The sequence below is a fragment of the Pipistrellus hanaki genome (assembly GCF_964339955.1).
Source record: "Pipistrellus hanaki genome assembly, chromosome: 1".
NCBI lineage: Eukaryota > Metazoa > Chordata > Mammalia > Chiroptera > Vespertilionidae > Pipistrellus > Pipistrellus hanaki.
Window position 1 is genome coordinate 118714806 of NC_140503.1, and position 22754 is coordinate 118737559.

The 22754-nt window shown below is 37.9% G+C and overlaps 1 protein-coding gene across 1 annotated transcript in view; it reads right to left on the bottom strand.

The window, feature by feature from the left end:
- Positions 1-22754, bottom strand: part of CUBN (cubilin) — a gene marked incomplete at its 5' end in the record, with an annotated part of 295765 nt that overhangs the window by 208112 nt on the left and 64899 nt on the right. Inside the window, 5 exons of the mRNA XM_084880474.1 lie at positions 2172-2359; positions 7980-8136; positions 8969-9150; positions 9909-10069; positions 19589-19781. Coding sequence (XP_084736600.1) covers positions 2172-2359; positions 7980-8136; positions 8969-9150; positions 9909-10069; positions 19589-19781 — 881 coding nt within the window. The remainder of the gene's footprint in view (positions 1-2171; positions 2360-7979; positions 8137-8968; positions 9151-9908; positions 10070-19588; positions 19782-22754) is intronic.

Genomic DNA, 22754 nt, shown 5'->3' on the forward strand with positions numbered 1-22754 from the left:
TCAAATGCCTCCAAAAAAATTATCTGATGGGCCTTGTTACCATGCCATCCTCAAGTAAGTCCAGCGAGATGGAGTCCAGTCCCTGGAAAGGTTTCCTCTCATTTCCTCCCCACTCTTTCTGCCTAAGACTCCTTTAAAGTCCAGTTCAGAGTGTAGTCCTCTCTGCAGCTTTCCCCCTTGTGCTTTATCACACCACAACGTGCGCCTGGAATATTGCAGCGCACACAGCACTCTTCAAGAACATCACTTCTATTCTGGTTTGTGCCCAAGGTGATAGGATTGCACTAACTATGTAGGCCTTATACCAAAAGGCCAGTTTGGAATTCAGTTATTTCTCACTAATGAACAGCTTTCATTAGGCTGACCTTAAAATGTGTCTGTGATATTCGATTTAACCTTAACTTACTGAGCTCCTGTAAGATTCCCAACTCTATGCCTGGGTCATAAAGTGGGTAGGAGATGGCTCCTACCTTCACAAAGCTCAGAGTCCCGGAGGGCATGTGGACACAGTAACAACCAGTGAAAATATAATATGATAAACTGCTGCACTTTTGGTATGATAAAGGGCTTTAATATCAACTTGTCCATTTATTTTTCTGGAGAGTGATCAAAGTCTTGCTACATGAAGAAACAAAAAAGAAGCTACTCCAGATAAATGGAATGAGACAAGCACATCATTATTAAGTGTGTAAAGACTATCTAATCACTAAATCAAGGAAAGGGGACTTTAAGACCATTGTCAAGTTCATGCTTATAATTTTGTTTTATGTTGTATCACATTTTGAATACTAGTAAATATAACTTTCTAATGGGTAAACTCTGTGGATAGTATCTCTTTGATATTATTTTCTAAATTTAAAGCAAGCTTTTCTTTAATCTATAAAATTATCTCTCAAAAACAAGGTAATCCTTATTACAAAACCTCAGAAAGCCTTTCAAAGTACAGGAAGTTTCTCTTATGTGTTTTGAAGAAGAAATGTGCCATTTGGAAAAGATATGTTAACTTCAAAGATGATACTTTTTTAAAGAATTGGTAAAAAGGAAGTTAAACTTTTTTTTACAAGGATAAAGTATTTTTTATTGAGAATATGTCCTCAACATTACAAATGCTGGATGTTGGAAGTCTTTATAAGCAAGGCTTCTAAAAACCATTGATCACCTTAAAAAATAAACACCAACTCATCGCCTTGTGGACAGGTGGGATGGGGGATGCCCCAATGTTATCGGAGTTGGTACTTCACTTCAGAAAAGATTTCTAGTGAAAACATCATAGTGTGGTTTCAAAAGCATTATATATTAACAATGTAAATAAAGTTGATGTGTTAGATACTCAAAAGTGATCTCATTAATGATGAAAACTATTTGTCAAAATATATGTAAAATTGCTTTATGAAGCATTCCCTAATGAGAGTAAAAATTCACTATTTCTAAATTAACATATTAGCTCACAACGTTATATATATGAATGTATAATTACATTAATAAAATAAGTAGATGCCTAACTTTACAATCTGTAGCCCTAAAAATATTGCATGTAAAATATATTAAAATATTGTAAATAAAATATCATAAAAATAGCAGATTACCTCATATTTGGGGTTCCCTAATTTTCAAGCGATTTTTATTGTATAACATTGTACTGTATATGGAGAGTTGAATAAGTGTCACTGATGGGCATTATTACAACAAATAGAAAATTCTTTTTACAAAAAGAAAAGTTAACTAAATGAGCATAAATTTAAATAAAAATAAAAATCTAAATCGTGATTCTAAATGTTAGGCAAATTAAGTATTAAATAAAGCTGTGATACCCAAATATATTTCTGATCTCTTGTTTATAAAGAACAAACATAAAAACAACCAACCAAAAATAGAAGTTATTCTTTTCCTTCTGCATTATTTAATTAACATGAGGTCAGTCAGTCCAAAAGTTATAATGAAACTAAAAACATACATAGTTCTTCATGAATATAATTTAAGAGCTTAAATATCTTTAACATATCAATGCTGCAAAAAAAGAGGCATAAAATATTCCTGCTCAAACACCATGGCTAGTAGCGTATTAAAGATATGTAAGGCAGGGTTAGAGATTTGGTCTTCAAAGTGTAATGCCTTCTAGTTTGGCTTGCCTAACTTTAATACAGTAATGTACTTAACTTCAGAATACATACCTCTAAGTAGTCTTCAGAGCAATTATGGTGATGTTCCAATTCAAATTCTAAAAATGTGTAATTCAGAGTGTTGCCAGTTGTTGCTTGAATGGTCCAGTTGCAACGCTGATTCTTAGAATAGGGATTTGGATAGTGTATACTCTCTACGATGCCATAGGTTCGATTCACAATCATCACGTTCTCACAAGCTAGAAAAAATAATCATGATTGTTAAAAACCACCATCAAACATATCAAAATTACTCCAAGATATGTGTGATATTGCCTTTAAAAACTCTAGTTTTAAAATGTATGTATATCCTGCCGAGACCAGTTTGGCTCAATGGGTAGAGCGTCGGCTTGGGAACTGAAGGGTCCTGGGTTCGATTCCGGTCAAGGGCATGTACCTTGGTTGCGGGCATATCCCCAGTAGGTGGTGTGTAAGAGGCAGCTGATCGATGACTCTCTCTTATCGATGTTTCTAACTCTCTATCTCTCTCCCTTCCTCTCTGTACAAAATCAATAAAATATATTAAAATGTATGTATATCCTATATAATAAGGAGGTAATATGCAAATTAGTTCTCACTCCCTCACAAAATGGGGGAATTGGGGGTGACCAGGTTGGCAGTGGGGAGCAGTTAGGGGAAAACAAGCCAGCGGGTGGGGGGTTGCAGTTGGAGGTGACCAGGATGGCAGAAAGGAATTTGGGGGTGATTAGGCTGACAGGTGGGACAGTTGGGGGTGACCAGGCCAGCAGAGGGTAGCAGTTGGAGACAACCAGGCTGGCAGGGGGAGGCAGATAAGAATAACCAGGCCAGCAGAGAGGGGGCAGTTGGAGGTGAGCTGGCCAGCAAGTGGGAGACAGTTAGGGGTGATTAGGCCAGCATGCAGAGGCAGTGAGGGGCAATCAGGCCAGTAGAGGGGGGACAGTTAGGGGCAACCAGGCAGGCAGGTAAGCAATTAGGAGCAATTAGGAGCCAGTGGTCCAGGATTGTGAGAGCACTATCTGGCTGCCAGATTAGGCCCGATCCTTGGAATTGGACCTAAACTTACATTCAGACATTCCCCGAGGGGTCCCAGATTGAAGAGGGTGCAGGCTGGGCTGAGGGGACACCCCCCACACACACGAAGTTTGTTCACCAGGCTTCTAGTATATATATATCTTTTCTAATAAAATATTAATATGCAAATTAACCATCACTCCATTACACTCACAAAGCCATGCCCACCAGTCAATAAAAGGCAAGTATACAAATTAACCCAACCAAGATTGCTGCAGCCACAGAGAGAGCAGGAGGGAGGCTTCGGTTTCCTCGGCAATGGAGGAAGTCAAGCTTTCTGCACACCCTGGCCAGCCCAGGCCTCCACTCCAAGCTACAAAGTTTCAATTGTAGAAGATAAATAAATCCCAGATACCAGGGCCTCCTCTTGGATCGCTGGGGGCCATGACCAGCCTGCAAACCACCACAGGCCCCTTGCCCAGGCTGCCCCACACACCAAGGGGACCCCCACCCTGATCTGGGACACCTTTCAGGGCAAATCAGCTGGCCCCCACCCATGCACCAGATCTCTATCACAGTAGTTGGCAAACCAGCTTGCAAGCCACATGCGGCTCTTTGGCCTCTTGAGTGTGTGAATCGCGAGCCTCAGTTTGCAACCATAGCCCTAAGGTATCAAAAAAAGCATTATCCTAAAGCAATGGTCAGCAAACTGTGGCTACTGAGCCACAAACTCAAGGGGCCAAATAGCTGCATGTGGCTTGCAAGCCATAGTTTGCCGACCACTGCTCTATCCTATCTAATAAAAAAGTAATATGCAGATTGACCATCACTCCAACACACAAGATGGCTTCCCCCCATGTGGTCAAAGATCCTGCCCCCATGTGGACACAAGATGGCCAGGAGGGAGGGCAGTTGAGAGGGACTAGGCCTGCAAGGGATGTCAGTTGGAGGTGATCAAACCTGCAGGGGAGGGCAGTTAGGGTTGGTCAGGCTGGCAGAGGAGGGAAGTTGGGGGTGACCAGGCCTGCAGGGGAGGGCAGTTAGGGGCAAACAGGATGGTAGGGGAGCAGTTAGGCATCAATAAGGCTGGTAGGGAAGTGGTTAGGGGGTAATCAGGCTGGCAGGCAGAAGTTATTAGGGAGAACCAGGAAGGCAGGCAGGCGAGCAGTTGGGAACCAGCAGTCCTGGATTGTGAGAGGGATGTCCGACTGCCCATTAGGCCCAATCCACATTGTTGGCCATCCCTCGAGAGGTCCCAGATGGGAGAGTGTGCAGGCTGGGCTGAGGGGCACCCCCCACCCCCAGCACAAATTTCATGCACCAGGCCTCTAATATATATATACTTTTATACATATACTTTATATATATTTCTTTCTTTTCAGATTTAAGCCATTTAACTCTTTTGAATTAATATATAGAATAATTATTAATGAAATGGCTTAAATCTGAAAAGAAAGAAATATCAATAGAGCTATCAGTTATTAAAGTATGTATACATTTTTTGGACACCTAGTATATTTGGTGTGGCATTTTTATAGTGAAAAGGTCTCTATTTAGAACAAGGTAAAACATTGCTTAAGTGAATTCAGCAACTTGAAATTGTCATGAAAATTGCCCATGTTAGAATGGACATCCAATTCCTGTGAATCCATGGAGAGCCGAATAGCTTAACACTACTCAGAGATCTGTTTGTTTAGAGAAGTGGGTTAAACATTCCATGATTCTGTTTTTCTAACTTTAACATTTCTATCAATAGAGCTATCAGTTATTAAAGTATGTATACATTTTTTGGACACCTAGTATATTTGGTGTGGCATTTTTATAGTGAAAAGGTCTCTATTTAGAACAAGGTAAAACATTGCTTAAGTGAATTCAGCAACTTGAAATTGTCATGAAAATTGCCCATGTTAGAATGGACATCCAATTCCTGTGAATCCATGGAGAGCCGAATAGCTTAACACTACTCAGAGATCTGTTTGTTTAGAGAAGTGGGTTAAACATTCCATGATTCTGTTTTTCTAACTTTAACATTTGGAAGGGACAGAAAATCTTGACCTTTAAATTCAACAGTTTAAAAACACAAAGTTCTATGTGAATGCTAAACATAAATAACAACATGGCTTTGTTGAAGTGAAAACTCAGCATGTAATTCATAACAAAGGCTCCATTATGCCTCTAGTTAGTCACCAGGAAGTACCAAAGGCCTTGAAGGAATACACAGGATTTGAATAAAAATGAAAATCTTAAATTTTTAAAACAGTCTTCAATCCAATGGTGGCATTTTCTTCAACTTAATTTTCAACACGACTACACTAGGTACCTCTAGACTAGGTATGGCTTGTCCTTGTTCAAATTCAGCCAAACCTAAAGTTTTCTCAAGTCTTTCTTATATTATCTGTATGAAATGGAATACAAGAGAATGGGAAAATAAATGTTATATTGAAAAAGTTGTCTCCAAAGATGGTGGTTCATATATGCACTCCACGACATTACGGCTTCCTGGCAGGTTTATAAACTCTGGTTTATAACGTATATACTTGCGACTCTTTAAAAATCTTCATTTGCTAGAGCAGGGAGTACTTAAACTATTTCTCTTTGAATATTTTTAGGTTAACACTTTTGTCCACACAGGATTTCCAAAGAATGATCTTGTGATTTCAGATGCCTGCACAAAATGACACCTACTAGGCAGGCAGCCATCATGTGCCTCAATGATGACAAAACAGGGCAGAGGAAAATGTATTCCATCAAACCACTTGGGCTGTTGTCAGCGCTCAAAAATTATACTATCTGCCAGCCTCTAATTTCAAATAGCAAATTACATGGAAAATCTCACTAGTTCCTCCGGTTTTTATCTTTAAGGACCTAAGTCCACTAAATTACTTCTTTAGTGTTCTGAAATTATGGGAGAGAATAAAATATCATAAGAATAAAAGGTAACTGAGAAACAAATTCGGATAGCAATCCTAACTTGGAGATACAATTATATGCTCAACCAAACAGATATATCCCTGCAGAAATTTGGGAGGGCTTTTTATGCACTAATAATAAATTTCTGAGGAACAAAGCTATATAATGTTAAAACTTGGTATTCAAAACTAGAGTTCACTCTAGTCCCATATATAAGCATGAATCCTCAAATTCACATAGAATCAAAGTTAAACATAATCCTCTCAACTAATTCAAAGGTATATTGTATATTGATTATGATTTTGTGACTTTCGGTTCTACACTGTTTCCCCGAAAATAAGACAGTGTCTTATATTAATTCTTGCTCCCAAAAGATGCACTAGGTCTTATTTTCAGGGCATGTCTTATTTTTCCATGAAGAAGAATACAGTACACATTTATTGTTAAATGAAAATAAAGGAAATATATTACCTGTATACGGTACGGTAGTATGGTAGTTGTCAACACAAACCAGACAAACTGTGAATCCTACAGTATCAAGAATTTACTCATTTATTCAATGACAATCATGTCATCATCTTCTGGAACATCATCATAACAATCCATTTCCTAATTCCCTGGTGAATTTCTTGTGACTCCATTTCTTTCAGAATCAGTGGACCAAATCTCTCATGTTTAGCCTAGGGGGCCCTTATTTTTGGGGGATGCCTTATATTTCACTCAGAAAGAAACCTGTAAGTAGGTCTTATTTTCGGAGGATGTCTTATTTTCGGGGAAACATGGTATTTTTAGGTAGTTGTGTCAAAATTATGGGTAAACATAGATTTAATGGGGGAAAGGAACTGTATTTTCAAAACACAAGTAGCCCTGGCCGGTGTGCATAATGGTTAGTGTCGGCCCACACACAAAGGGTCGCAGGTGCGATTCTGGTCAAGGGCATGTATATGTAGCTGGGTTGCAGGTTTGATCCCCAGCCCCAGTTGGGGTGAGTGGGAGAGAGGCACAATTGATGTGCCTCTCTCTCTCATATTGATGTTTTGCTCACTCTCTCTCTCTCTTTTTCTCTCTCTCTCTCTTTCTCCCTCTCTCTCCCCCTTCTTTTTCCCTCCATCCTTCCCTCCCTTTTTCCATCTCTACAAAGACCAGATTTTTTTCCAGTAAAGAATGTGCCTACTCCAAGTGTGACTCACATGGACCATAGTTTCCCTTAATAAAATCAATAACTTTTGAAATACATGACCAAAAAATGTGTTAGAAACACTATGTACTATTGAATAATGTCTAATTAGAGGATCTTAACGCTTGAATAAATAAAAACGGATTAGCTGTTAACCTGTTACATTGATCTTCAGCTGCATTGCAATTCTTTCAGCATATTAAATACTCCTCTAAGTTTCAGCATGCTTATCACATGCTTTAGTCAGATGATAAATTTAATGCATAAGCATTTATTCCCTAATAGAGTTAAATTTTTCTCAATAAGAAGATAAGATTTATTTTAATAGCTTTTAACCAATGGCTTATACTTATTTCCATATATCTCATTCATCAAAAGATGGAAATCCACACCCCCACTCTCCCCCCACCACCTCTCCCCGGCCAGGTTGTTTAGTTGATTGGAATGACCTCCCACACACCAAAAGGTTGCCTCTTCACTTGGGTCCCTGGTCGAGGTGAGTACAGGAAGCAGTTGATTGTTTTTTCTCTTATATGGATGTTTCTCTCTCTCTCTCTCTCTCTCTTTCTCTCTCTCTCTCTCTCTCTCTCTCTCTGTCTCTCTCTTTCTCTCCCTCTCTCTCTATCTCTTTCTCTCCCCCCGCCTTTCCTTTTTCTGAACTTATCCTTGGGTGAAGATTTAAAATATAGTATATATATTGAAGACCCTATGAGCATCAAGAAGCCAGTATGCATACTTACTCTGGTGGTATTTGGCCAGGAAGCCACCTCCTTGTTGCCTTTCATCTGTCCTCAGTTTTAAAAACATGCTGTCTCCACTAGAACGAATTAGAGGTGGTTTCGTATCCCCACACAGCTGAGTTAGCAGGTGAGAGCTGGTACTTGGACCATCATATACCTTTAATAAATCATTTTAAATGTCAAATTATTATGGCTAAAAACATTATGGAAAGGCCTCTGTAAATCTAAAAAATTGGAAAAGAAATGTATCAAAATCAAAATATGTTTAAAATTATAGCTAATTGTCTATAAACTTGGGCCATGAACTCTGGCCATTTAGCCATGGCAGAATATAGTTGTGTGTGAACCCAGGTTGAAATCTGAAGACTGAAAATAAATGATTAATACATATTTTGAGACCATGGCTGTTATCAGTAGTCTTCCTTGCTTTTTCAATGTTATATCAATAGTTTATCATTTTTTTTAATGGAAAAGGCTGAATAGCTGGTTGTACCTGGAAGACTTCAATTACCCTCTCTAATTCACCAATAAAGTCCTCTACATTGTTATTTTGCACTGCATCTATAGACAGCACATTGATAATAATTACGATAAATCTCATAACCTCCCTTTTAGTAGTCTTATATCCTAAAAGTCCATATTTTATATTTTTCAATATCTTAGTATATATAGTTCATATTCAATGTATTTTAATACTTAAGTATATAAATATCAAGACATTGAGTAATACATCCTATACTTAGAAGGCAAGTCATTTTCATAAAATTTTCTTTTGATTTTTTATTTTGCTTAAAATGTTTATGTGGATGTTTTGTTTAAATGTTCCCCTTTCTCAAATCTCAAAAAATAAAATAAAATAAAATAAAATAAAATAAAATAAAATAAAATAAAATAAAATAAAATAAAATAAAATAAAATAAAATAAATGCATTTATGTGCATTGGGCAAAGAGGAAGCAGTGAATGATACAATTAAAATGGTATACATACGGCCAGATAATCTAAAGTGCAGTCTGGATGATGCTCCAAGTGAAACTCCTCAAATTCCAGTTCAAATGGGCTGCCCTGGCTGGCTTTCAGCCACCAGTAGCATTCGGAGCTGTGGTAATAGGGCATCGGGTAGTTGGGAGATGTGAAGGTGCCAGTGGGAGTGGTGAGATTGCCCCCACAGCCTACAGAAGAAAGAGATGGAATGGTGCATAACTTTCTTTCTTGGTCACATTGAATCTTCTCCTCTATATCAAATGGGTGCTACGACTACTCCTCTTTAAACCAAGACAAAGCAACTACATCACCAAAGAGTAGCTAGCCTAGAATCTTAATTCATCTCAATGTACTTTCCTTTTCCTAACCAAGATGACCAGTTTGATTAAATATACGAGGGAATCAAACCATTTTCCCTTACTATGTAGTTCAAAAACAAAAGGCTGCTGTGAATTCAGAAGTATTTATAATGTTGAAGTTTATTGAAAACTAGACACCTGGTGCATGATATTCATGCATGGGGCACCATCTCACAATCTGGGACCACTGGCTCCTAACCACCTGCCTGCCTGATTGCCTCTAAACCCTCTGCCTGCCTGCCTGCCTGATCGCCCCTAATTGCTCACCTGTCTGCCTGGTTGCCCCTAACCATTGCCTCTTTGCCTGATCACCCCTAACCACTAGTCTACCTGCCTGATTGCCCATAACTGCCTGCCTCTGCCTCTGCCTCAGCGCTTGCTGCTGTGGCTTTGTCCAGAAGGACATCCAGAATAACATCCAGAAGGCTGTTTGGCTGTCCAGTCTAATTAGCATACTACCATTTTATTATTATAGATAGTAATCAAAAGACACAGATGGAAAAATATAGATAAGAGTATGGCAATGCAAGAAGTAAAAAACCAACCCAACTGGACTCACCAATAAAAGATAGCTATTTGCTTTTTACCTGTTAATGATCCATCCCAGTAAGCTGAGAATCCAGACCTTGACTCAAGGAAATCACTCTTAAATTGCAACCATAATTTATTACTGTGAGAGATGATTCTTGGAGGTGGATTTGAGCCACAGTATTTTCCCAGAGGTGGTGATGTTTCATAGCCTCCATCTCTGTGACAAAATACAGATGAAAACACTCATCAGGTTATTGATAATATTACTGTATAAACATTTAACATTATTTAAACTTTCAGATTGCAAACACATTAATTTATGTCAATCAATGTTTCTCAAAAATACTGTAAAAAACATCATTTTAAGTTTTCAATTTAGCAAATAGTACCTGGATAATTTAATAAAGAATAACCATTAGTTATGGTTGGCATAACATTTTATATAATCAATGGCCAACTTCGACAGTCTTTAGTTGTCTTCTCAAATAAAGTATCTGGCAAATGTCAGAGAGCACCAGGCAGAGAACTCATAATTATACATGTTAATACATGTAAACAAATGTTGCTTAATTTTACAGACAAGCCTTAAATGTTTTTCTTCTAAAAAATGTTTCTTCTATGAAAATTTTCCAAATGTACTATATCACATTTGACTTATATAGAAAATATTTTAATTAAATTTTATTTTTCCCATCATCATTTACTCCCTGTACCCTCTTCTACTTCCACCCACCCCTCACTACTCCCCTCGCATCATCACACTGTTGTCCATGTCAATGAGTTACTTCCCCTTTTTTCTTTTGATTTCACTCATATGTGGAATCTAATGAACAACTAAACTAACTACCAAAATTATTAAAATAATTCTTTTCTCAATAACTTTTGGGTTCTTAATTCTAGTATATAATCTGTAGTGGTTGATTTCTTTTGCCCTTGTAAATCCTCACCAGAGGATATTTTATCATTGATATTTAGAAAAAGTGGAAGGGAGGGGGAGAGACAGAGAGAGAGAGACATTGATTGGTTGCCTCCCTCGGGCACTCTGACCAGGGCTAGAGATTGAGTTTGCAACTTAAGTACATGCCCTTGACCAGAATCAAACCCAGGACCTTTCAGTCCTTGGCCTTTGCTCTATTCACTGAGTCAAGCCAGCTAGGCCTGTAGCTCTTTTGGACCTAGAGAGTATAATGCTAAGTGAAATAAGCCAATAAGGGAAAGAGAAGTATCATATTATCTCATTTATATGTGAAATCTAATGAACAAAATAAACTGATTAACAAAAATAGATTCAAAAACATAGAAGCATGGAACAGACTGATGCATTTCAGAGGGAAGGCAGGTTGTGAGAGTGAGTGGGGTGGGGTGAGATTAACTGGATAACTTATATGTATTTATGCATAGTCTTTGGACACAGATAATAGTTTGGTAAAGGTCTGGGAAGAGTGGGTGTAGGGTGCAGAGGGTCAATGAAAAAAAGCAACAAAGAGAACATCTGTAATACTTTCCATAATAAAAATTAATTTTTTAAAAACATGATTCAGGGGAGGAAAATGGTAACTGGCAGGAAGGTAGGGACGGAGAGAGTGTGAGAGAGTGAGGGAGCAATAGAGGAGTGTGTGGATGTGTGTGGTGAGTGTGTGTGAGCTAGGGAGTTAGATTCTGCAGGTCTTCCAAGGGGCTGCCAAGCAGTCTTAGATGGCAAAGCCCCACTCCCACCGCGGACACTCAAGGATGGCCAGCTTGGGCACAGAGACCATGCCATCTGGAAAACCAGAGCTGCTTGAGATTAGGACCCAGGCCTCAGCACCACCCAGTCTTGTCTCAGATGCAAACCAGGACCCTGCAGCCACTGGGGACAGAGACCTGCGACCACAACTGCAGACCTACGGACACCAAGAATCCAAATATCCCAGCTGCAGATTTCTGTGAGTCAAGAAGCCTATCCCCTCCCTGCAGGCTTGCGGGCAATGCCATAGTAACTGATAGACCCGCCCCTCGCACTGACCCCAGTACTGCTATAGAAATTGGAGCCTTGGAGCACAAAGACTCTGGGAATTCTGTTCCCCACAACACAATTGGGCGACCAAACCCGAAGCCCACGCAGGGCGCACACAGAAATCTGTTTTCCGCAGCACAGGAGTGGACCTCCTGCTCACACAGTGCTACTGTGTAACCTAGTCCCCCAAGCTGACCAGGACCCCAATTCTCCGGGTGGAGGCAGCACTGAGCACCAGTGACTTAACTCTGTTTCTTATCACGTGCACCTGGGATCCCTGACTCCCAGTGCATTCACACTAAGAGCCAGTGACTCCAATTCTTGGTGCATGCGCGCACAGGGACCCTGATTCTCAGCGTGAGGCCGCACAAAGCAACAGAGATTCTGATACTGGATTCTTGGTGCAGGCACAATGGAACTCTAACTCCTGGCACATGATAAGGGACTCTGATTTTCGGCACATGCCAGCGGGGTCTCCGTTTCAGTGTGGTGCAGGCAGGGTCCCTGATTCTAGGTGAGCACATGAGGCCAAACTGAGCACTCATCACGCTGCCTCTGGGCGAGTCTGGTTCACACCAACCCACAGCAGCCACACATCTTATGTCAGAGCTCTTCCGTGACACTTGGGAGGTGCAAAGCTCCAACTGCACATGGATCAGGACCACACAACTCGACGTTTAAACCTTCTGGTGAGAGTCAGAATGGGGAGACTACACAATCCCCAGAGGAAAGAAAATGAGTCACCAAAAAAGGAAATTAGTGAAATTGAAGCATAAACATAACAGAAAAAGAATTCAGAAGAATAATAGTCATACACTTTATACACTGGATGGATGAGAAAATCAACAACCTATGCAAAAAACTGGAAGAAGTCAAAAGTAATATAATTACAATCAAAAACACCATGGAAGATTTCAATAGCAGACTAGAAGAAGCAGAGAACCAAATTAGAGAGTTAGAAGATAGGTAGAGAAACAAGTTCAATCTGAACAGCAACTGGAGAAAAAAATTATAAAGCAGGAGAAGAGCCTAAGGGAGCTTTAAGACAACATGAAATGAAGTAACATATGTATAATAGGACTGCCAGAAGGACAAGAAGAGCAGCAAGGATTAGAAAGTCTATTTGAATAAATAATGACAGACAACTTCCTGGATATGAGGAAGAAAAAAGTTACACAAGTACAGAGAGTACCAAGCAAGATGAATCCCAAAAGACTCACACCAAGACATGTCATAATTACAATAGCAAATGTTAATGACAAAGAGAGAAACTTAAAGGTTGCAAGAAAGAGACAGAAAGTTACCTACAAATGATCCCTCATTAGATTGTCAAATAATTTCTCAACAAGAACACATCAAGCTAGAAGGGAATGGAAGAAGGTATACAAAGTGCAAAGCAAAGGACTGAATCTAAGAATACTTTATCCAGCAACACTATCAATCAAAATTGAAGGGGAAATTAGGAGCTTTGCAGAAAAAAAAGGGGGGGGGGGGGGGGGGGCTAAGGGAATTTATCACTACCAAGCCAGCAATGCAAGAAATGCTAAAGGGAATACTGTAAAAAGAAGAAATCAAAAGGTAAGAAGGAACATAGGCACAAAAATAGAAATGACTACAAACAAGTTCCTTTTAATAATAACTTTAAACATAAATGAACTAAATGTTCCAATCAAGTGACTGAATGGATAGAAAAAAAAAAACACAACCCATATATATGCTGTCCACAAGAGATCCACCTCAGAACAAGGGACTCAAACAGACTGAAAATGAAGGGATGGAAAAATATCTTTCAGGCAAATGGAAATGAAAAAAAGCTGGGGTAGCAATACTTATATCTGACAAAATAAACCTCCAAGTAAAGATCATAACAAGAGATAAAGAAGGCCACTTCATAATACTAAAGGGATTGATACAACAAGAGGATATAATCCTGATAAACATATATGCATCCAATGCAGGGGTATGCAAATACATAATAAAACTTCTTGAAGATATCAAGGAGAGATTGACAACAATATAATCATAGCAGGGGACTTTAATACACTGAATCACTGAATAAATCCTCTAGACAAAAAATCAACAAAGAAATAGCAATCCTAAATGACTCACTAGATCAGGTGGATTTAATTGACATCTTTAGAACATTTTACCCCAAAGCCACGGAATATACTTTCTTCTCAAGTGCACATAAGACATTTGCAAATATAGACCACATATTGGGTCAAAAGCAAAGTATCCCCAAATTCAAGAAGATTGAAATTATACCAAGCATCTTCTCAGACCACTAAGGCATAATATTAGAAATAAACTACAATAAAAACAATCCAAAAAAACTCAAACACTTAGAAACTGAATAGCATGCTATTAAATAATGATAGGGTTATCAATTAGATCAAAGAAGAAATTAAAAACATCCTGGAAACTAATGACAATAAAAACACAGCAATCCAAAATCTATGGGACACAATGAAAGCAGGCCTAAGAGGGAAGTTTATAGCTCTACAAGCCTACAAGAAAGAAAGAAAGAAAGAAAGAAAGAAAGAAAGAAAGAAAGAAAGAAAGAAAGAAAGAAAGAAAGAAAGAAAGAAAGAAAGAAAGAAAGGAAGGAAGGAAGGAAGGAAGGAAGGAAGGAAGGAAGGAAGGAAGGAAGGAAGGAAGGAAGGAAAGAAGGAAAGAAAGAAAGAAAGAAAGAAAGAAAGAAAGAAAGAAAGAAAGAAAGAAAGAAAGGAAGGGAGAAAGGAAGGAAGGAAGGAAGGAAGGAAGGAAGGAAGGAAGGAAGGAAGGAAGGAAGGAAGGTAGAAAATCATCTAACTCTACAACTCAAAGAATGAGAAAGAGAGCAACAAGAAAAGCCCAGAGTGAGAAGAAGGAAGGAGATAATAAATATCAGAAATAAATGACCTAGAGAAAAAAAAAATGCAAAAGATCAATGAAACCAAGAGCTGGTTCTTTGAAAAAATAAACAAGATTGTTTAACTTCTAGCCAGGCTCACCAATAAGCAAAGAGAGAAGACCCACATAAAAAATATCAGAAATGAAAGGGGAGAAATAACAACAGACCCCATAGAAATACAAAGGATTGTTAAAAAATACTATAACCAACTCTATTCCAATAAAGTAGACAACCTGGAGGAAATGGACATATTCCTAGAAAAATACAACCTTCCAAAACTCAATCAGGAAGATTCTAAAAATCTCAATAGGCTAATAAGTATGGAAGAAATTGAAGCAATTATCAAAAAGCTCCCAGCAAACAAAAGTCCAGGGCTAGACGGCTTCACAGGGGAGTTATACCAAACATTTAAGGAAGAACTAAAACCTATCCTCCTCAGATTATTCCAAAACAATTCAAGAGGAATGAACACTTTCAAGCTCATTCTATGAAGCCAGCATTATCCTAATACCAAAACCAGATAAAGACAAAACAATTATAGGTCAATATCCCTCATGACATAGACGCCAAAATCCTCAACAAAATTCTAGCAGATCAGCTCCAGCAGTACATCAGAAAGATCATACATCATGATCAAGTAGGATTTATCTCAGGGATGCAAGAATGATATAATATCTGCAAATCAATAAACCTGATACATCCCATAAATAAATTGAGAGGGAAAAAAACACATAGTCATATCAATTGACACAGAAAAAGCACTTGACAAAATCAACACCCTTCCTTGAACAAAACTCTTAGCAAAGTGGGAATAGAAGGATCATACCTCAACATAATAAAAGCCGTATATAACACACTCACAGCCAACATCATACTCAATGGACAAAAATTAAAACCATTTCCCTTAAGAACAGGAACAAGACAAGGATGCCCTCTTTTACCACTCCTATTCAACATAGTACTGGAAGTATTAACCATTGCAATCAGACAAGAAGAAAAAATAAAAGGCATCCAAATTGGAAAAGAAGAAGTAAAACTGTCCTTATTTACGGATGACATGATATTGTACATAGAAAACCCTAGAGACTCCTACAAAAATTAATTGGACTTAATAAATGAATTCAGCAATGTAGCAGGATACAAAATTAATGCCAAGAAATCTATGGCATTTCTGTACACTAATAATAAACTTACGGAAAGAGAGACTAAAAAAGCAATCTCATTTATCATCACACCAAAAAAATTAAGATACCTAGGAATAAAATTAACTAAAGAGGTAAAACTACAGGACACTGAAAAAAGAGATAGAGAAAGACATAAACAGATGGAAGAACATACCATGTTCATGGATTGGTAGAATCAATATCATCAAAATGTCCATACTACCCAAAGCAATCTTTAGATTCAATGCAATCCCCATTAAAATACCAATGGCATATTGCACATACCTAGAAAAAACTCTCTAAAAAAATCATTGGGAATAAAAAAAGACCCCAAATAGCTGCAGCAATCCTGAGAAAGAAGAACAAAGTAGGTAGGATCTAAATACCAGATTTCAAGCTGTATTACGAGGCCACTGTTCTCAAAATAGCCTGGTATGGCACAAGAACAGACATATAGATCAATAGAAAAGAATAGAGAACCCAGAAATCAACCCAAACTACTATTCCCAATTAATATTCAACAAAGGAGGCATGAAGAGACAAGATAGTCTCTTCAATAAATGCTGTTGGGAAAATTGGACAGATATAAGGAAAAAAAGGAAACTAGACCGCCAACTTACACCATACACAAAAATAAACTCAAAATAAATAAAGGACTTAAACATAAGATGGGAAATCATAAAAATAATAGAGGAATCCACAGGCAGCAAAATCTCAGACATATGCCAAAGCAATTTCTTCACTGATACTGCTCCTAGGCAATGGACACTAAAGAGAAAATAAACAAATGGGACTACATTAAAATAAAAAGCTTTTGCACAGTGAAAGAAACCATCAACAAAACAACAAGAAAGCCCACTGCATGGAAGAACATATTTGCCAATGTTATCACCAATAAGGGTTTAATCTCAAACATTTACAGGGAACTGATACAACTTAACAAAAGGAAGATAAGCAAGCCAGTAAAAAAAAAAAAAATGGGCAATCGCCAAAACCGGTTTGGCTCAATGGATAGAGCATCTGCCTGCGGACTAAAAGGTCCCAGGTTCGATTCCCATCAAGGGCATGTACCTTGGTTGTGGGCATATCTCCAGTAGGGGGTGTGCAAGAGGCAGCAGCTGATCGATGTTTCTCTCTCATCGATGTTTCTAACTATCCCTCTCTCTCCCTTCCTCTCTGTAAAAAATCAATAAAATATATATATTTTTTTAAAAATGGGCAATGGACCTAAATAGTTACATTTCAAAAGAAGGCAGAAGGAAGGCCAAAAGACATATGAAACATGCTCAAAAAAAAAAAAAAATGAAAGAAAGAAACATGCTCAAAGTCACTAATTATCCAAGAGATTCAAATTAAAATGACAATGGAGTATCATCTCACACCTGACAGAATGGCTATCATCAACAAATCAACAAACCACAATTGTTGGTGAGGATGTGGAGAAAAAAGGAACCCTTGTGCACTGCTGGTAGGAATGCAGACTGGTGCAACCACCAGGGAGAACAATATGGAGTTTCCTTAAAACACTAAAAATGGAACTCCCATTTGACCCAATGACCCCACTTCTAGGAATATATCCCAAGAAGCTAGAAACACCAATCAGAAAGGATATATACATCCCTATGTTCATAGCAGCTCAATTAACAATAGCTAAGATTTGGAAACAGCCTACGTGCCCATGAGCAGATGTGTGGATTAGAAAACTATGGTACATCTTCACAATGGAATACTCTGCTGTGGTAAAATGAAGGAATTCTTACCATTTGCAACAGCATGGATGGACACGGAGAGCATTATGCTAAGTGATATAAGCCAGTCAGGAAAAGATAAATATCACATGATCTCACTCATTTATGGAGTATAATCCTATCTAATAAAATAATAATATGTAAATTGACTGTCACTCCAACACACAAGATGGCTGCCCCCATCTGGTCAAAGATGTCTGCCCCCATGTAGACATAAGACGGCTGCCACAAGATGGCCACCAAGGGAGGTCAGTTGCGAGGGACCAGGCCTGCAAGGGAGGGTAGTTGGGGGCAATCAAGTCTACAGGGAGGGCAGTTGGTGGGAGGGAGGGACCCAGGCCAGCAGGGGAGAGCAGTTGGTGGGGACCATGCCTGCAGGGGAGAGCAGTTAGGGGCGATGAAACTGGCAAGGGAGGGCAGTTAGGGGTGACCAGATCAGACAGGTGAGGGAAGTTGGGGGGTACCAGGACTGCAGGGAAGAGCAGTTTGGGGCAACCAGGCTGGCAGGGGAGGGCAGTTAGGGGTGACTGAGTCAGCAGGGGAGGGCAGTTAGGGGCAAACAGGCTGGAAAGGGAGCAGTTAGGCATCAAACAGGCTGGCAGGAGAATGGTTAAGGGGTTATCAGGCTGGCAGGCAGAAGCAGTTAGGGGCAATCAGGAAGGCAGGCAGGCAAGCAGTTGGGAGCCAGCAGTCCTGGATTGTGAGAGTGATGTCTGACTGCCCATTTAGGCCTGATTGTACCTAAACAGGAAGTCAGACATCCCTCGAGGTGTCCCAGATAAGAGATGTTGCATGCTGGGCTGTGGGACACACACACACCCCATGCATGAAGTTCATGCACCAGGCCTCTAGTGAACAATATAAACTGATGAACAAAAACAGATCCAGAGACAGAGAAACATTGATCAGACCATCAAACCTCATAAATAAGGTAGGGAAGGGTGGGGATAAGGGGGAGAGATCAACCAAAGGACTTGTATGTATGCATATAAGCCTAACCAATGGACATAGATAACAGGGGGGTGAGAGCATGAGTGGGGGGGATTGGAGGGGTAATATGGGGATGAGGACACATATGTAATACCTTAATCAATAAAGAAATTAAAAAAAATAAAAACATGATTCATTCAATATAAAAGTTCAATGTTTAACTTATAAATTAAGACAATTATGTTATTTTAGCATGATATAGTAGAAGTATGACTTTTTTTAGTACCTTACTTTATATCATAGAATAAAATTTAAATTTACTGTGAAATAGTATAAGATTCTAGGCTTTTGAAATGCCAATAAAATATTTAAAACTGATGTATGCCAAATTGATTAGCCAAATTTAACTCAATTTAATGATATGGAGAGATATCAATAGATAAGCTAACTTACCTTTACTATAAGTATAACTTTTAAACACATTCTTTCAAAGAATTAAAGAAAAAAATGCCATGCACTGAAATTGACAAGCCTAGACTTATTACTTAATACAAAAATAAACAACAAAACTTTGTGAAAACCTTAAGATAAGGTTGCTATCTTAGCATCATTTTATGATTCAATTAGACTAAATAGAAACTGAACAGCCTAAAATATAAACTAATTTTATATAAAGTAGATATGCAACAATAACTAGTATCTAATTTCAAAGTGGTAGTACATTTGTTTACACTGCCCAAATAAAATCTGGAGTTTATTTTCAAATATTTGCAATAAAAGACTCACTTTAAAACAATTGGAATCTTATGCAATTCTCTGTTTTTCTTCTGGTAAGTCAGGCTCTTTCTTCTGGTAAGTCAGGCTCCAAATGAAAAACATTATGTCTTACAAGAGAGAGAACTGTAAGGAGTTTTATAGAGAAATTCTATATTTTTTCCTTAATTTTTTCAGGATACATTGTGAATGGAAATAAGGAAAAGCATTATGATGAAACAAAGGTGCTTACTTGATTTCCACAAAATCTCCTAGGCATTGTCCACCAATTTCCTCCTCCAAGGAGAAGTTCGTGAAATGCAATGCAATCTGATGGGTGGTTCCCACTGTGATTCTGTAAGTGCACTGCCAGTTGTGGGGGTAATCATTGGGGAAGTTTGGAGAAGTAAATGTGCCGGATTCTTCTGTATAGTCTTCCAAGCATACTGTGAAAAGAAATAGACCACAATAGAGAAAAAAACATGCTACATTTCATTCATAAGACATTCAGTAATACACACTTGATTAATTTATGTGAATTTACTTGATTTTTAATAGGCTGTTTTGGAAAGTTCAAAGAGTAATTTCATTTCAAAATGAAGTTTTGAAATCTCAAAGGCAAAACAATTTTTAATAGTAAACCTAAGCTAAGTAGTATAAATTTGTTATATATATTGAAAGTAAACAAATGTTTTATGTTCTTAGAAGAGGTATAGTGTTTCTAGTTCAGGCAAATTACCATGAACATTATAAATGAGACTCAACTACAGAAATCATAAAGGGGGCTTAGAAATAATTTAGCTCTGCTCTCTTTTTCACAAGCTTCATTTCAAATGGTTTTAACCAAAGCATGCATTTTTGAGAAATGACAAAGCAGGTACCTCAGTCATAAGGAGATGAGACTCAGATCAGAGTGACCATGAATCAGTGCCCAGCTCAAATGCTGACAAGCTATGCACCCTTGGGCAAGTTACTTCACTTCTCTGAGCCTCATCTCTAAAATGGAGATGGTAACTATCTTTGAGTACACATTTAAGGCTTAGAGACAATGCAATTAAAGGCCTTAGCATATGGTATGTGCTCAATAAATGGTAGTAATTATCATTAGGTTTCAAAATAGACCAAAAAGGTATAAGAAAAACAGAGCACAAATTATGGGGAGTAAATTAGATCACACAAAATATTTAGATAGTACTTGGACACTTTTATGCCCTAAAAAAATATTAACTGTTCCACTTTAAGAGTTTTAACTTTACCTTTTCAGTTCTTCAGATTCCATATTTACTAACCAACCTACTCAACCTCTTATGCTCTCCAAATCTGGGATATTTCCCAAAGAAAATATGGTGTCAATGCATTTTAATGTATATTCAATTAAATCCAGTAATAATATAAATCCAGGGTCCAGGAATAGACACAGATCTACTGAAATGTTTTGGGTGATAATGCACTACTCTACTTAATTATGAGTAAAAAAAGAAAATGAGGATGTTTAGGTATGCTATTTCCCTGGTCACTGTTGTGTAATCATACTCAAGAGTAACAGAGGAACCGCTGACAGTGAGAGCAGAGACATACAGCAAATATTACAGGCTCTACTACCTCCGTATAGCCCTCAGAGTACCAGGCATTCACCAATTATTTTGTTTACTCAGCTTAAAGCAGCAAACAATCAAGGATTTACTGTATTGAAGGAATTGAGAGTGATATTTAGCTTCAAAGATGAATATCATATCCTTTCCATATATATGTATCATCTTCTAGGATATTACTGGGTGCATTGAATCTATAGATTGCTTTGGGTAGTATGGACATTTTGATGATGTTGATTCTACCAATCCATGAACACAGTATGTTATTGCATCTGTTTATGTCTTTCTCTATCTCTTTTTTCAGTGTCATGTAGTTTTTCACGCATAGATCTTTTACATCCTTAGTTAAGTTTATTCCTAGTTATCTTAATTTTTTTTAGTGCGATGTTAAATGGCATTGCTTTTTTAGTCAATGCACTCCCCATCAAAATACCAATGGCATATTTCGGAGATCTAGAACGAACTCTCCAAAAATTCATCTGGAATAAAAAAGACCCCAAATAGCTGCAGCAATCCTGAGAAAGAAGAACAAAGAAGGTGGGATCTAAATACCAGATTTCAAGCTGTATTACAAGGCCACTGTTCTCAAAACAGCCTGGTACTGGCATAAGAACAGATATATAGACCAATGGAATAGAATAGAGAACCCAGAAATCGACCCAAATGACTATGCCCAATTAATATTCCACAAAGGAGGCATGAACATACAATGGAGACAAAATAGTCTCTTTAATAAATGTTATTGGGAAAATTGGGCAGATACATACAAAAAAAATGAAACTAGACCACCAACTTATACCATACACAAAAATAAACTCAAAATGGATAAATGATTTAAACATAAACCAGGAAACCATAAAAATACTATAGGAATCCACAGGCAGAGAAATCTCAGAAATGCCAAAACAATTTCTTCACCAATACTTTACCTAAGGCAATAGAAACTAAAGAGAAAATAAACAAATGGGACTACATCAAAATAAAAAGCTTCTGCACAGCAAAAGAAACCATCAACAAAACAACAAGAAAGCCCACTGGACAGGAGAACATATTTGCCAATGTTATCATCTATAACATTATGGAGTTTTCTCAAAAAATTAAAAATGAAACTCCCATTTGACCCAGCGACCCCACTTCTAGGAATATATCCCAAGAAAACAGAAACACCAATCAAAAAGGATATATGCACCCCTATGTTCATAGCAGCACAATTTTTAATAACTAACATTTAGAAATAGCCTATGTGCCCATCAGCAGATAAATGGATTAGAAAATTATGGTACATCTATACAATGGCATACTATGCTGCTATGGATGGAACTGGAGAACATTATGCTAAGTGAAATAATCCAGGCAATGAAAGAAAAATACCATATGAGCTCAGTCATTTATGGAAAATAAAGACATTACAACCTAATGAACAAAAAGATAGATACAGAGGCAGTAAAGCATCAAACAGACTGCCAAATTACAGCAGGAAGGCTGGGGAGTGTTGGGAAGGGGGGAAAGAGTTCAACAGAAGGACTTTTATGCATGCATATAAGCACAACCAATGGACACAAGACACTGGGGGGCGGGGTATAAGACATGTGCCACAAGATAGGGGATGCTGGGGGGAGGTCAATGGAAGAAAAAGGGAGACATATGTACTACTATTTGTAATACTTTAAATAAAACAAAATTTAAAAAAAGAAAGAAAGAAAAGAAAAAAATAAAACTGTCCTTATTTATAGATACGATTGACTGTAGAATATACTAAGGAATCTACTAAAAATTTACTAGATCTAATAAATGAGATTAACAAGAAACAGAATACAAGATAAGAAT